This window comes from Schistocerca serialis, chromosome 8, assembly GCF_023864345.2.
Source record: "Schistocerca serialis cubense isolate TAMUIC-IGC-003099 chromosome 8, iqSchSeri2.2, whole genome shotgun sequence".
NCBI lineage: Eukaryota > Metazoa > Arthropoda > Insecta > Orthoptera > Acrididae > Schistocerca > Schistocerca serialis.
In genome coordinates, this window is record NC_064645.1 from 29986107 (window position 1) to 30003718 (window position 17612).

At 41.4% G+C, this 17612-nt stretch overlaps 1 protein-coding gene across 2 annotated transcripts in view; it reads left to right on the forward strand.

Moving 5' to 3' along the window:
* The window catches only part of LOC126416173 (derlin-1), a 132732-nt gene that overhangs the window by 112070 nt on the left and 3050 nt on the right, over window positions 1-17612 (forward strand). For both annotated transcript variants that reach the window (XM_050083745.1, XM_050083744.1), the window contains exon 6: window positions 1169-1279. In XM_050083745.1, the coding sequence (XP_049939702.1) occupies window positions 1169-1279 (111 nt within the window). The remainder of the gene's footprint in view (window positions 1-1168; window positions 1280-17612) is intronic.

A 17612-nucleotide genomic window follows, 5' to 3' on the forward strand; every position in this document is an offset into this window, starting at 1 on the left:
TCTTCAACACAGTTATACGCAATCTTACAGTCACTGGAACAGATGAGGCATTCTTCCAGTGCTAAACTTCTTGTCTGTTCAGATTCTCTGAGTGCCATTTACTCTCTCAAATGTTTGTACCCAGCATGTAAACTCATCCAGAATATCCAGGATGCCCTCCTCCAACTGTGAGTGGGGAAGGTGGTGTCTTTCTGCTGTGTACCTTGGCAGATGGGAACTGATAGGAATGAAAGGGCAGATCGAGCAGTCAAGGAGGTGTGTTGTTATCTGGCTGGAAGTGACTGACAACAAGCTCCATGTAGTAAGCCAACAACTCGGCTGTGGTGTACTTCCTTCCAGCCACATTGAAGGGACGAGGTCCTTCTTGCTCGTCTTCGCATAGACCAAAGCCCCATGACACAAGGATTCTTATGCTGGTGGAGGAACCCTCCAATGTGTGGTGCTTGTGGTGTGTGAGATCACTGTGCAGCACATTTTATTGGACTGAGTTTTATTTGTCAACCAGCAGACTGCAGTGGATTTGCCGACAGATCTGCCCTCTATATGAAGCTATGTTCCAATGGTGCGGTTAAAGTGTTAAAGTTTTGTGAATTGTCCAACATTTTTAAGATGATTGTAGAGAGATGTTTTTAATGTGTCAACAGGGTGAGTGGCTCACCCAATTTTTTTGTATGTGGTCAGCCAGTCACATTTCTCTGTCCTTTCTTTTAGCTCTTCTGTGTTTTGTTTTCTGTGTTTTAATTTCATGTATAGCTACTTTCTCTCCTAATTGTTTTTAGAGCATTTGAGATAGTGACCGTGTAGTCATTTCCAGTGCATGAGTGTACAATAATTTTAGTTTATCTCCACATTCATTTCTTTTCATAAGTGTAAGGGTTCTGATGACCTAGCCATTAGGTGCCCATAAAACTCATGTCCCTCCATAATCCACCACAACTTTCCAAGTATATTGTCCATAAATCACTAATTTACCGGAACCAAGATAACTCTGGGCCATAGCAAAATGATTTTAAACTCTGTTACCTCAGCTGTTAAGTTTGTATTAGTTGAGCAGAGTCAGTTCTTAAAAATTCTATGTTTATTTGCTTCAAATTTTTGAAAATTTTACATGCGTAATATTGTTTTTTGTATTAAGTGTGCTACATTTGTTGTTGTTTTTCTGTTGCAGAGGACTTAATGAATTGGTGGGTATCTTAGTTGGACACCTGTACTTCTTCCTCATGTTTAAATATCCCCAGGAAATGGGAGGTCCAAGCCTTTTAACAACACCATCAATTTTGTAAGTAGAAATTAAAATTTAATATATGGAAAGGCTAAGATGTAAATTAGTGCTGAAATTGTATTATAAGTAGCAACTAAACATAATGAGAAACTTTTCTGTCATATCAACATACCACTTGATGTATTTGTGGTATGGCATTCAGCATTGTTGGTGTGCTGTGGTGGGGGCATAATTGTTAGTATTTTACGGTTTCAAAATTAAAACAGACAAACTTGCCTAAATGCTGTAATGTATTGTTGCAATTGCCATTTTTCTAATTGGGTGAAACACTTAAACTCAATTTACTACATGAAACTACATACCAATTAAGTCAGAAAGACAACCAGTACCCAAGATGGTGATGGTGATTTGTGGGTGAGGATGCTTCACAAGATCATCAGTGCTGTTGCATGCTGATGTACAGATGTGTGTAATGAAAATCTATTAAAAAATAATAGTAAATCTTAAAACAAAGTTTCTTTCATATACAATTGAAAATAACACCCTGTAATCTTACCCTCCTTCACATCACTTGTCACCCACTTCAAAATAAAATCTTTTAATAAGCTTAGAGAGGAGTAAGATTTACAAATAACTTTTTTACTTACCTTCTTTTCTCATTGTTGTCTCCAGTTCTTCACATCTAGGGGTTGATTTGTGAAGCTGAAATTTTTGATATTGTATGTTCCAAATGACATCATAACTACTGAAGAATTGCCTGTTTTTATCTTAATTTTTATATTTTCACATTTTTCTACACCACACTGTCTTTACAATCTCCACTTCTAAATCGAAAATTACATTGTTATTGCCAAAACTAAAAACACGTCCAGTCACATCAGAGGCATGCCCACTACTACCTCATTCTGCAGTATTAACAATATTTCAAAGAGTTTACAAATTTTCTTGACGAAAGAAGAATCTTCACTAAGTTATATCATTATTTTTCAAATGAATCTAGAAATAAATTTGATAAATATCATCAGATTGTGCTATTAATAATACGAATTTTAAGTGTGCCAAATATTTCCTCGTTTCAGATGTTTCTAGAAAAAGAGTAATTTTGACTGTATATACAGAGTTAGTACATATCGATTGTAACATTGAAAATATATTGATTTGTTTTTATATATTTTAGCCTGAAATATATCACATTGTATAAAAAATCATATGAAATTCTCTTTGGAAAACAGCTGAGATAATATTAACCTGTTTAAAAGATAGAAAGTATTTCTGATGTTGATAGCTTCTGTTGAAGAAAAGGAATGTTAGAGGAGGGTGTCCCTTTACAACCGTCATAAGGTAATCATCAGAAAAGCCCTCAGTAAAAGTCAGACATAACCCAGCAGGATAACTAGATGAAATCAAGGATAAAATACCAGTTCATACATGGTTAAAAAGGGGACGGGTGACTGTGGCTAGGTGACTACTTTGAAATAATTGGTGACCAATCTGTTCTGTGACAAATCAAAAACTGACACCCAAAATTTTGGGAAGAATTGTGGACTAACACGCAATCTTGAAACACGAACTACACTCATCTCGTCAGATAAAATAGAGGGTAGGTCCTGTGGGAGATCCAGATCTACCTCCAGGTTGTCACATAAAACAAAGTAAAGTAAAACTGTCATGTTGACAGCTGTGTCCCACATTGTGACACAACAGCGGCTCCTCACGACATAAAAGAAAGCGATGGGTCTGTGCACAATGTCCCACTCTAAAACTTCTAGGGGCTACTACTTCATCTCAGCACGGTCAGAAGGGTGTAAGCCATGGTCGCACTGAAGATTTTAGAGAACATAAGTTTAAAATTACTCTTCACTTACAGCAACTGAGCCTCCCGACGACACATGGTAGTCTGATCACAAATGAGACGAGTGCCTGCAGGGAGACTGAACAGTGAGCAGGAGGTGGCAGGGAGTAAGCCTGTTTAGCAGCTGTATCAGTGTGTTCAGTTTCCTAGTCCTGCCGTTGCAAGAGGACGAGAGGGTCCTGCACTCCTTGCAACATCTGATCTGCTGGGTGTGTCTGACCAATAGCAAGAAAGAGACTGTGGGAATCTGAGCAGATGTGGAATCTCATGCCACAATGGGTTCTCAACTGCTCCATTGTCCTCAGGATAGCATACAGTTCCACGTAATTTACTGAAAGCTGCTCTAGGAGCCCTATCTTGAGGACAACATTGGGAAACACGACAGTGCAACCAGTGTCCGTGTAAAAAGTAATAAAATCCAGGTGCAGATGTAAAATCTCATTAAATTTAACTTAAAATAATTTCTGGGGTACAATTCTTCCTGTAGCCTGTCAATTTGAATAGTAACCTAAAACTTTTGTAGCCAGGAGGCTCCCTTATTCCACCCTTGGCTATGGATCTCAATGCCTCCCTTCCCCCTCTTCCCCTTTTCTGTAGTAACTCGAGGCTCTCCCTTGCACAGATCCCAAACAGTCTTGTTGCCTGGGGACGGTAACAGAACAGCCTTTCCAGTGGAGGCTCTAAAGCAGAGAGGGGTGCTAGTGAGTTCGGGATGGACAAACTCCTGTATGCTGGGCTTACCAAATGGAGATATTAGGTTAGCAATTGGACTTGTGTGGTAATCCCCTATTGACAGTAATATCACCACGGTGAACCACATTCAGAATTTTTAGTATGAAGGCCTTGCTAATCTATAAACCTGACGTCTATATTCACGATGGGGTCACACGAAGGCATTATAATATGGGAGCAGACATGCTCTTTTGGCTCCCCAAGACTTGTATCCGGTGAATTTAAGGATGTTAACCTTGCAACACCTCCATTCTTTTTATAATTATTAAAGATGTGGCAGCAGCATTAGCTTCTGATCAAAAATGAGGCCCAGGTATTTCACCTATTTTGCCTTAAAAGTGAGAACAGTACCCCCAGTTTTAAAACACACAAATTAAAAAGAAAGAGGGAGCAATTAAAATCAAGACAATTTTCTCCATAGAAGATTTCAAACCTATGGTGGTAGAGCATTCTTCCTACCACCTGATTATCAAGTGCAGTTACCTAGTAGCCATGCATGGATGGAGGATGCACAGAAGATAAAATCGTCCACAAACAAGGAACCCTGTATGGGACACTGTACTATGGATGTAATACTGTTGATAGAAGTGGCAAATTTTGTGATACTTAAAACACTCCCTTGACGGACACCATTCCCCTGCTTAGAACGAGTTAGACAGGTCATTTCCAGCCTTGTATCTAAGATATTGTCAGAGATGAAGACCCCCCCCTCAACCAGGGGCTCTCAACTGTTATGTATGTTTTTGCCTGCCTCAGGGCCCCAGCATTTGCAGCACAACTTCCCTTTCTGTGTAGCAAGCCTATAATTCCAATATCCCTTTCCCTGCCTTTCTATCGGATGATCTTTGTGATGCAGAACTCACTTGGATCTGGTACATGATTTAGTACCCTTGTTTCACTCTCTACACCTCATTAATCAATACATGGTCCCCGTTGTTGGGTTTGATCTGCCGCCACTTTTCCAGAAGTGCAGATTGTGCAGAGAAAGTCACTCAATGTTGTGCATATTCCACCTTAGCCTACTTCCTTTCCAATAAAGTAGTACATCCAAAACCCTGCACAGTAGCCATCCCATTGTGGAGGGAGGGAGGGGGGGGGGTTGTCAAGTACCTGCATGGTGGTAGCTCTCTGACCCATGCAGGGTTGCATGTGCTAGAAACTCCCTATATATGCCAAAGAGTATGAGCTTGTCATGACTGGGGCAAGGGGACTCTTGAGCAATGGGTTACTGGCCAGGCAGCTGTTGCTGCAGCTAGGTGTCTTCCATGGGGAGAGCCCTCGTTCGGAGTGGGTGCCACTGTGGTGGATGACTTGCATATTAAGCAGATGAAGCTTTCTCCTGCTGGTTGTCATAAGGCCCCAGCAGTCCCTTCAGAAGGAAAGAACTCATTCAATGCAGAAAGATATGACCCCAAAATATTTCCTTCCCTGGCTGCACTGTGGGAGGAATGTAGAGTTATGTGACAAGCAGAGAAATACTCCCTCCAGTACCTGGTATGTATAAAGAGTGATGGGGAGTCTTTCCTGGCCACAAAGCCTCTATTCTTTGTGGAGAACATAAAGGAAAAGTTTGGAGAAGCTCCAACAACATCCAAAATGAAGAGTGGGTCAGTTTTGATTAAAATGGCATCCCCTGCCCAGTCATGGATGTTAGTCACTTGTGACAAGCTGGATGACATTTCTATGATAGAAAGAAATCTTCTAAAAGGAGATTCCAGTGGCCCCAACACCACTATATCCTGCATGTTCCACTTCTGTGGCCAAGGCGGAGATCCCAGTGACTCCTGAGGCCCGAGATTGCTCTAAACATCATCTCAAAACCAACATGTGTTGATACTATAACCTCTCAACCAGTGGCAGCAGGTGACCATGGAGCATAACCTACGTCCTTCGTCCCTTTGCGCCTTCACAGTGTACCAACAGCAAGAGGTTTTTTCCACCACCTGACTGAACTATGACATCTCTAAGCTCCTGCCCTGCTTTCTGCATAGCCCTTCATGTAACTTGTTTTCAGCAATGCGGAGCCCTGCCCTTCATGACTACCAGGGATATTTTAAGAATCGCACTGGCTATGATTCGGTGTCAGGTAGAGTTTGCACATATGTTCTGGACTCTGTATGTAACGAACTTGTGCCTCTCGATACAGTTTTGGAGACTGTGGTTGTTTGGGTAAGGGCGTTTCAGAATTTTACCACCTGTAACGTTCATCTCCCTCCTGAAGGTGAAGTCTCAGATCGTATTGTCTCCATTGGTTTCTCAGCTTGCCCACCTTTCCTAATCTTGGGTAACTTCATTGCCTATAACCCTTTGCAGGGTGGAACCACTGTCACTGGCCACATTAAAGGTATCAAAAACTTACATTTGTCTTTTGAATACTGGTGATCCCACACACTTCAGTGTGGCACACAGAACTTACTCGGCCAATGATCTTTCTATTTGCAGACCTAGTCTTCTCCCATTCATCCACAGGAGAATCCGCAATGACCTGTGTGGTAGTGACAACTTTCAATCTTCCTGTCCCTCCCTCAATGTCACTCCCCTGGGCGCCCACCCAGATGGGCTCTCGACCGTGCCAACTAGTGTGCTTTCACTTCCTTAGCACTCACAAAATGGGGATATTGGCATGGCTGTCCAGAGTACAACAGCAGCCATTCTACTGATGACCAACTTAATGATCCCCTATTCTTGAGGATTGCACAATTGGAAGGTAATGTGTCGGAAGAACCTCAGAAATCGCTGAAGCTGTTAGAGGTAGCAGGTGTGTTCTTCAGGGCCATAAGTGGCATCTATTGATGGAGTACCTTATGCATTAAACCAGCTCCACGCCTGGGTCCACCATTTAATAAAACGGCGGAAGCAAGAACGTTAGGACTGGTTTGTTTTGAATGATGTCCACACTTTATTTCTGTCTTCTTTGACCTGCAGAAGGCTTACGACACCACATCCTCGCTACCTTACGTGAATGGAATTTCCGGGGCCTGTTTCCGATTTTTGTCCAGAACTTCTTCCACCGTACTTTCCGTGTTGAAGTTGGTGCTTCCCACAATACCCCTCATATCCAAGAGAATGTGGTCTCACATGGCTCTGTATTGAGTGCCCTCTCATGCTAGTGGCCATCAGTGGTCTAGCAGCAGCTGTTGGGCCCTCAGTATCACCCTCCTTGTATGCTGCTTTTACTGTTGCTGGTCTAGTGTGGGTGTTGCTGATTGGTGATTGCACAACACCATTCAAAAGTTGCAGTCAAGAGCTCTCACCCACAGCTTTCATTTTCAGCCACCAAGACATGTCGTGCGTGTCATTTGTCGTATATTTCATCCACAACCAGAACTGTACGTAGATGACCAGTTATAAAGTGTGGTGGGAACTTATCACTTTTTGGTACTTTTGATGCACGGTTGATGTGGCTACCCCATTTTTACAACTTAAGCAAATGTGTTGCCTACACCTTTAACACTTTGCTGCATCCATAGCACACCTGGGGTGCAGAGTGCTCTACCCTCCTGCTACTTTAAAAAGTGCTGATCTTGTCCTATCTTCATTACGGATCCTGGCATGTGGTTGGGCATCATCTTCAGCATTGTCGTCACTGGGCCCGAAACACTATTGTGGGGCCCAGCTTGCAACAGGAGCCTTTCAAATTAATCGTGTGAACAGCCTACTTGTGGAGGCTGTGGTCTCTCCATTACGGATCAGACACCAACTACAACTTCTCAGTTACGCTGTAGAGACTTGCAGCTCCCCTAAACATCCAAACTACCAGTGTTTCTGCTCTGATCTAAACTTCCTCCACTGTTGCCTTTTGTCAGGTAGCAATTGCTTACACCCCCCATGGCGTGTAGCCTGACCTCAGATCTCTATCGATTTATTGTTTGAATTGAAAGATTCAGTTGACCCCGTGGTTTTTTTGCTGCCTGCTCCTGGCTGTCATTGGTGCGTTTCCGGGTTTGAAGTGGTATACACGGACAGGTCAGTGGTTGATGGACAAACTGGTTTTGCATATACATGTGCAAGGTACTGTGAACTATACTTCCTGCACTGTCTTCACTGATGAATTGGTGGCCATCAGATGAGCCCATAGCCATGCTTGTTCTTGCACTTGCAACATGCTTCTATTCTGCAGCAACTCCGTGAGCAGACTACAGACCAGTGCTACCCTCATCACCCATTACTCGTAACTATCCAGGATCTTCTTTGTGACCTCCGTGAAGTTGGACAGCCAGTCATCTTTGTGTGGACCCGTGGTCATGTCAAGATATCTGGGAGAGAACATGCCGACTGGTTAACAATGTTCGATACCCGGATGCCAATTTTGGAAATAGAACTGGACCTTCTTTCGACTCTGTGCCATCAGTTAAGAGGTCTGGAACTCTCAATGGTCCACCCTAAACTCCCCAAACAAACTGAAGGTGATAAAGAAGACCATTAGTTGCAAAGTCTAGCAGAAAGAAGGTTGTGCTGTTAGGTAGTTCCCACGGTAGAGGTGTGGGCCAGCAGTTGCAGGAAGAGTTGGGGAGTGAGTACCAGGCCACCAGCATTGTGAAGCCTAGTGCAGGGTTGGCTCAGGTGACTGAAAGCATAGGGGAGTTATGTAAGAATTTTGAGGAGGAGGAGGATCAGGTAGTGATAGTGGGTGGAGCAGGGAACAGTCCCGATAGGGACGGGGAATATGGTGTAGGTGGTGACCTGGTTAAGATAGCTACTCATTCTGGTGGCACTAATGTGCATTTGGTGCAACTGTTTCAGTGTCATGATCGGCCTCACCTTATTGCGGCTGTTAGGTTTGATGACTTGGGGCTGGGGAGGGCACTGATGGCAGAGGGCATGGGTCACATCTCAGTGGTTCCAGTTGGGTCTATCAGTAGGTCGGGTTTCACTAGACATGGCCTGCACCTCAACAGGTATGGGAAGAGGAGGCTTATAGGTGACAGTGTTGTGGTGGTGGTGGTGGTGTGGAAAAATTCCTGTAGTAGTTTGTGTTACAGCTGCACATTTTTTAGATTGAAGTCAGCAGATAGGTATACCTGCTTAAAGGAAGTCCCTCTAACTAAGGGTTCACCTTCAGAGGATGTAACATTTACAAGTAGAGAAGGGATTAGCATATTTCATCAAAATATGAGTTATTAGAGATAAAGTTAGTGAACTGCTTATGGATGTCAACTCTGAAATTTTTGGTATATCAGAGCACCACTTAAATAATTTGACAACTCGGAGGCTTCCTTTACCAGGCTACACATTAGCTGACTGTTTCTCGAGGAGTTCCTTGCGGGTTGGGAGAGTGCCTCTGACGTATCATGACACTGCACTGATCAGATATTTGAATGTTGTGCAGCGTTAGTTGAATTTAATGAAACTAAACTTCTAATTGTTATTGTTTGTAGGTTAGGGTAACTCCGACTTCAGAGCATTTCTGCTCAATCTAGAGAGGGTTCTTGATTCACTTTGTAGGAGGTGCCAAAACTAGTTATATGTGGTGACTTCAATATTAATTTGTATATGATTGTGCAAAAGAAAGGATGTTGGTAGATCTCCTAAATTCATATGATCTGATGCAAACTGTTTTTTCCAACTAGGATGCAAGGGAACAGTAGCACAGCCATAGACAATATTTTTATTCATTCTTCGTTATTGGATGGGCATACTGTTAGTAAAAGGGTGAATGGCCTTTCAGACCATGATGCACAAATTTTAACACTAAAAGGCTTTTGTACTCGAACTAATGTCATATTTAATTACAAACTGTGTAGGAAAGCTAATCCAACAGCAATAGAGAATTTTTTAAAACTTGTCAAGGAACAAGAGTGGCAGGATGTTTATAGTGCCGCTAACATAGATAATAAATACAATGCTTTCCTTAACACATTTCTCATGCTCTTTGAGAGTTGCTTTCCATGAGAACATTCTAAACGGGGTACTAGCAGTAATGGGCTGCCCAGGTGGCTGACTAGTGGGACAAGGATATCATGTAGAACAAAGCGGGAATTATATAAAAATGTTAGAAGTAGTCACAATCGAGCTGCAGTAGCCCATTACAAACAGTATTGTAAGGTGCTTAAAAATGTTGTTAGGAAGGCAGAGAGTATATGGTATGCAAATAGAATAGCTAATTGACAGGATAAAATTAAAACCATGCGGCCAGTTGTGAAGGAAGTGTCTGGTCAGCAGCACAAGGTCGATGATATAAAGTCAGTTTGCAATAAAAATATTTCTGTTACTGATAAATCAGATATATGTATGGTATTTAACAATCATTTTCTGAGCATTGCTGGTGAATTAAATAAAAACTTAGTTTCTACAGGGAATCATATAACTTTCTTTTTGGCAAATGCCTTTCCAAGATTGATGTCTGATATGCTTCTGTGACACAGACAAGAGGGAGATTGAATCAATAATTAAATCACTGAAGACTAAAGACTCTCATGGATATGATGGAGTGCCTAGCAGAATATTAAAGTACTGTGCTTCACGTTAGCCCTGTATTTAGCCATATTTGTAGTTTTTCCTTTAGGAATGGTCAGTTTCCTGAGCGATTTAAGTACTCAGTAGTAAAGCTGCTTTATAAAAAGGGAGGAAGTGATAATGTGATAATTTTAGACCTATTTCTATGCCACCAGTGTTTGCAAAAGTTATTGAAAAGGCTGTGTATGTAAGGATAATTGATCATTTTTATATCATTTGCTATCAAATGTACAGTTCGGCTTTAGAAGTTGTTTAACAACTGAAAATGCTATATTCTCTTTTCTCTGTGAGGTGCTGTATGGGCTAAACAAAAAGTTTCGAACGCTTGGTGTATTTTTTGATTTAACTAAGACGTTTGATTGTGTTGATCACAAAATATTGCTCCACAAGTTGGACCATTGCCGAATATGGACAGTAGCTCACAATTACTTTTTGCAACAGGCAGCAAAAATCATTATTCACAATGTTGATAACAGCTGTGATGTGGGATCTGAGTGGGGTACTGTCAAGTTGGGGATGCCCCAGGGATCAGTGTTGGGGACACTCCTGTTCCTTATTTATATAAATGATACGCCCTCTAGTATTACGGGTAACTCTAAAATATTTCTGTTTGCTGATGACACTAGCTTGGTAGTAAAGGATGTTGTGTGCAGCATTGGCTCGGTTTCAAATAGTGTAGTACATGACCTCAGCTAATGGCTTGTAGAAAATAAACTAACGTTAAATCACAGCAAGACTCAGTTTTTACAGTTTCTAACACACAATTCAACAAAACCTGACGTTTTAATTTCACAGAACGGCATATGATTAGTGAAACTGAACAGTTCAAATTTCTAGGCATTCAGATAGATAGTAACCTGTCATGGAAAGCCCACGTTCAGAATCTTGTTCAGACTTAATACTGCCATTTTTACTATTCAAACGGTATCAGAAGTGAGTGATACTTTGACACGAAAATTAGTCTACGTTGCTTATTTTCATTCCCTTATGTCGTGTGGTATTATATTTTGGGGTAACTTTTCCCAATCTACAAGGATATTTTTGGCTCAGAAATGGGTGGTTCGGGCAATAAGTGGTATCAGTTCACAAATCTCTTGATCTCTTGTCGACCTCTGTTCACGAGTCTGGGTATTTTGACATTGGCCTCTCAATACGTATATTCCTTATTGTCATTTCTTGTTACCAATATTAGTTTATTTCCAAGAATAAGCAGCTTTCACTTGGTTAATACTTGTCAGAAATCAAACCTGCATTTGGATCGGACTTCCTTAACTCTAGTGCAAAAAGGTGTGCAGTATACTGTTGCATCCATTTTCAATAAGCTGCCACTCGAATTCAAAAATCTTAGCAGCAATCCAAGTGCTTTCAAATCGAAACTGAAGAGTTTCTTCATGGGTCACTCCTTCTATTCTGTTGAGGAGTTCCTTGAAAAATTAAGCTGATTCTTATTGTATTGCTGATAGTGTTTACTTGAACTTATGGACTGACTCTTTTCAGGTTCATGAACATTTATTTTTATCTGTTATTACTTTTATTTTGTAATTTTATGTCCTGACACATTCCATGACCTTGGAGTGTGGCTCCTCAATTTGGTCCTACAGAACTTGACATGTAAATAAGTAAAAAAAGACCACATGGTTATCTACCCTTCACACTTTTCACAGAGAATCCACCGTCTTTTGTTGGCTATGCATAGGGAACACGTGACTGACCCATGGCCACATTCTCTGATGTGAGGATCCACCTATGTGGTGCCTGCTTGATAGTGGCCTATATGCCACTACACTGCCCAAATTTGGATGCTTTGCGGTGATATGTTAACCTTCCTGATATGCTTCTTCTGGTGCTAGTGGACAATGCCAAAGCAGCTGACCAGTTCCCCCCCCCCCCCCCCCCCCCCCCCCCCTCCCCCATTATCCCCATTGTCAGCAGAGTTTGTTGAAGGTGTAGCACACAGCATTTCATCATTTCCTTCACATGTGGCTGAAGTTTTTCAGAGGCTGGGTGATTTAACGCACAAAAATCCCATTTCCCACACTACTGAAGTCACATTCAGACTCTCAACATGAAATAGAACTAAGTTTTATTCACCAGCATCAGATATCACGACACCTTTGCCTAACAAATTGTATAAAAAACTTACACGTTTTGGAGAGTTCTTCAGGTGCTTGAATTAAACAGCATGTTTTCTGTTGCCTACAAGTGTATACACATGAACAACATCGATGACAGGACTTAAGCTGCACAGACACGTAAATTAACATGGTGCCTGCTCAGCTTGATTCTATCATCCAGTCGCAGCATAGGATGCATGCTGTCATGCAAATGTGTTTCTGGTGACTGCCTGATCTGAAGTGCAGCTTGAGCTTGAAAGGTGACAATGTGATTGAGAGTTGTCAAAGCCAATGGATGTGGTTCCATAAGGAGCTATCTTACTATTTTTGCAGTTTGATTTTGGCTGATAAAAGCAAACCGAGCACGTGCTGTTAAGTGTTTGCAAATGTAAAGTGGTTTTGAAATACGTAATTTAACTGATGCACTTCATTCAAATTATCTCCAAAAATGTCATCCATGGTTTAGTTTGTTGTAGAAATGTGGCAGTAAAAGTAACTAAGTTACTCTGGAATAGTTAGCTGTAAATAGAGATTTTCGTCTGATATTCCAAAGCTTTTTCCATGTGAAGTGATTGGTCGTTTTACATGTGAACCTCAACTTGGAGAAAAAAGTAGAGATTCAATTGTTATCATTATCAGTAAACTCGTGCCTTCAGACTGACCATATCTTTCACACAAGAATGTTATTATTTGTGTTTTCATGTCCTGTATGTACATCATGTAGTAGAAAAAAATGGTGTTTTTAAGTTCACAAATTTGAAACTTTGGGGGGAAAGATTTTTTTAGGGGATAATGGAGGGGCAGAGATTTAGCAACCAGATTTTAAATTTACTGCCTACAGGAAGATTAAGAGGCCTATGGAGAAAAGAGAAGCAGCTGTATGAATATCAAGAGCTTAGATAGAAAAAAGTTTAAAGCAAAGACGGGAAAGCTGAGAGGTGGAAGGAGCATATAAAGGGTCTGCACAAAGGTGATGAGTTGAACACAATATTACAGAAAGGGAAGTGGATGTAAATGAAGCTGAGATGGGAGATACGATACTGCGAGAATAATTTGACACATCTCTGAAGGATCTAAGCTGAAACAAGGCGTTGGGGGTTGATGATATTCAGAATTACTGACAGCTTTGGGAGAGCCAGCCATGACAAAACTCTTCTGTCTTGTGTGTAAGATGTGTGAGACAGGTAAAATACCCCCAGATTTAAAGAAGAATGTAGTAATTCCAATTTCAAAGAAAGCAGATGCTGACAGGTATGAAAATTACTGAACTGTCAGTTTACTAAGTTATGATTGCAAAATACTAACGTGAATTCTTTACAGAAGAATGGTAAAGCTGGTAGAAGCTGACCTTGGGGAAGATTAGGTTGGATTCTGCAGAAATTTAGGAACACACAAGGCAGTACTGGTCCTACATCTTATCTTAGAAGGTAGCTTACAGAAAGACAAAGCTACATCTGTAGCGTTTGAGAAAGCTTTTGACAGTGTTAACTGTACTATTCTCTTTGAAATTCTGAAGGTACCAGGGCTGAAATACAGGGAGCCTTTCCCCAATGTTATTCAAGTTATTCAATTTGTAAATTGAACAAGCAGTAAAGGAAACCAAAGAAAAATTTGGCGTAGGAATTAAAGTTTAGGGAGAAGAAATAAAAATGTTGAGGTTTGCCAATGACATTGTAATTATGTTGGACATCAAAGTATTTGGAAGATCAGTTGAACAGAATGGCAGTGTCCTGAAAGGAGGATATAAGATGAACATAAACAAAAGCAAAACAAGGATAATGGAATGTAGTCAAATGAAATCGGGCGATGCCGAGGGAATTAGATTACGAAATGAGACACTTAAAGCAGTAGATAAGTTTTGCTATTCGTGTAGGAAAATAACTGATACTGTTTCATTAGAGTACTTGATAGATTTTATATATAAGACCTTGGTACAAACTACCCAAAGATGACATGCTCTCACGATATAAGAACAAATATTTAAAAGTTATTTTAAAGAAACTACATACTGTCATATTTACACCAATGATGAATGATAATTAAATATAATTGAGAACAAAAGCACATGCAGGTTAACTAACAAATTTCTGTAAAATAATTATAATCTTCCTAGTTGTAAGTATATCAAAACATGGGCCTTACGTATAAGAACTTCGCAACAACTCCTCGAAAGTAACCTTGTCACAAAATAGCGTATAACATCACAGATTTACTTTAGGCTACTGACCATTAAAATTGCTACACCACTAAAATGACGGGCTACAGATGTGAAATTTAGCCGACAGGAAGAAGATGCTGTGATATGCAAATGATTAGCTTTTCAGAGCATTCACACAAGGTTGGCGCCGGTGGCGACATCTACAACGTGCTGATATGAGGAAAGTTTCCAACCGATTTCTCATACACAAACAGCAGTTGACCGGCGTTGCCTGGTGAAACGTTGTTGTGACGCCTCATGCAAGGAGGATAAATGCGTACCATCACGTTTCCGACTTTGATAAAGGTCGGATTGCAGCCTATCGCGATTGTGGTTCGTCGTATTGCGACATTGGTGCTTGCGTTGGTTGAGATCTAATGACTGTTAGCAGATTATGGAATCGGTGGGTTCAGGAGGGTAATACGGATCACCGTGCTGGATTCCAATGGCCTTGTATCACTAGCAGTCGAGATGACAGGCATCTTATCAGCATGGATGTAATGGATCGTGTAGCCACGTCTCGATCCCTGAGTCAACAGATAGGGACGTTTGCAAGACAGCAACCATCTGCACGAACAGTACGACGACGTTTGCAGCAGCACGGACTGTCAGCTCAGAGACCGGGGCTGTAGTTACCCTTGACGCTGCATCACAGACAGGAGCGCCAGCGATGGTGTACTCGACGATGAACCTGGGTGCGCGAATGGCAAAACGTCATTTTTCGGATGAATATGGGTTCTGTTTACGGCATCATGATGGTCGCATCCATGTTTGGTGACATTGCGGTGAACGCACATTGGAAGCGTGTATTTGTCATCGCCATACTGGCGTATCACCTGGCATGATGGTATGGGGTGCCACTTGTTACACGTCTCGGTCATCTCTTGTTCGCATTGACGGCACTTTGAACAGTGGACGTTACATTTCAGATGTGTTACGACCTGTGGCTCTACCCTTCATTCGATCCTGCAAAACCCTACATTTCAGCAAGATAATGCACGACTGCATGTTGCAGGTCCTGTGCGGGCCTTTCTGAATACAGAAAACGTTCGACTGCTGCCCTGGCCAGCACATTCTTCAGATCTCTCACCAATTGAAAACATCTGGTCAATGGTAGCCGAGCAACTGGCTCGTCACAATACGCCAGTCACTACTCTTGATGAACTGTGGTATTGTGTTGAAGCTGCATGGGCAGCTGTACCTGTACACGCCATCCAAGCCCTGTTTGACTCAATGCCCGGGCGTATCAAGGCCGTTATTACGGCCAGAGGTGGTTGTTCTGGTTACTGATTTCTCAGGATCTATGCACCCAAATTGCGTGAAAATGTAATCCCAGGTCAGTTCTTGTATAATATATTTGTCCAATGAATACCCATTTATCATGTGCATTTCTTGTTGGTGTAGCATTTTTAATGGCCAGTAGTGTATGAGTATAATATGTAGTCATAGGAGCAAAGACATAATAGCATATTTTACTACTAAAAGTCATCCATAAAGTAAGTTATAATGAGCCAATATATCTACAGATATGACTTATTTCTACATAAAAAATCACAAGCTTCACTAATGTATACAACGTATAATGCGTCAGTTTTAGATACTTGAAAATGGTACAAGGCCGAAATTGTACAATTATACATAAAATAAAGAGAATGGCAGCTGAAGCCATCATGAAAGCTTTCAAAAAACTGATATTGGCTGAAGTGGGGAGGATAAAAATGGACATTGGCAATGACAAGAAAAGAATTTGTGAAGAAGAGACATTTGGTAACATCGGATATAGGCTGAAGAGCCAAACAAAACTGGTACACCAGCCTAATATTGTATAGTGCCCCCGCGAGCATGCAGAAGTGCTGGAACACAACTTGGCAGGGACTCGACTAATGTCCGACTTAGTGCTGGAGGGAGTTGTCACCATGAATCCTGTAGGGCTGTCTATAAATCCGTAAGAGTACGAGGGGGTGGACATCTCTTCTGAACAGGACGTTGCAGGGCACCCCAGATATTCTCAATAAGGTTTATGTCTAAGGAGTTCGGTGGCCATTGGAAATGTTTAAACTCAAAAGAGTGTTCCTGGACCACTCTGTAGCAATTCTGGATGCTTGGGATGTTGCATTGTCCTGCTGGAATGCACAATAAACATGAATGGATGCAGATGATCAGAGAGGATGCTTATGTATGTGTCACCTGTCAGCCACGTCTAGACGTATCGGGGGTCCCGTATCACTCCAACTGCACATACGCAGCACCATTACAGAGCCTCCACCAGCTTGAACAGTCCCCTGTTGACATGCAGGGTCCATGTATTCATGAGGTTTTCTTCATACTCGTACATGTCGATCCACTTGATACAATTTTCCAATCGTCAACAGTCCAATGTCGGTGTTGACAGGCTCAGGCAAGGCACAAAGCTTTGTGTCGTGCAGTCATAAAGGGTACGAGAGTGGGCCTTCAGCTCTGAAAGCCCATATCTATGATGTTTCGTTGAATGATTTGCACGCTGAGACTTGTTGATGGCCCAGTATTGAAATCTACAGCAATTTGCGGAAGATTGCACTTCTGTCACATTGAAAGATTCTCTTCAGTCATAGTTGGTCCCATTCTTACAGGATCTTTTTCTGGCTGCGGTGATGTCAGAGATTTAATGTTTTACTGGATTCCTGTTATTCACAGTACTCGTCTGAAATGGTTGTATGGGAAAATCCCCACATCCCCACTTCCTCGCTACCTTGAAGATGAAGATGATGTGTTCAGAGTCAATTAAATCTTCATAATGTACCATTGTAGCAGCAGTAACCAATCTAACAACTGCACCAGACACATATTCTGCCTGTTTACATATCTCTGTATTTGAATATGCATGCCTATACCAGTTTCTTTGGCACTTCAGTGTAGATTTAAGTGTTAGGAAGTCTTTTCTGTAGATATATGTTTGGAGTGTAGCCAGCCACATGTGGAAGTGAAACATGGACAATAAACAGTTTAGACAAAAAGAAAACAGAAGCTCTCAAAATTTTGTGCTATGGAAGAATGTTGAAA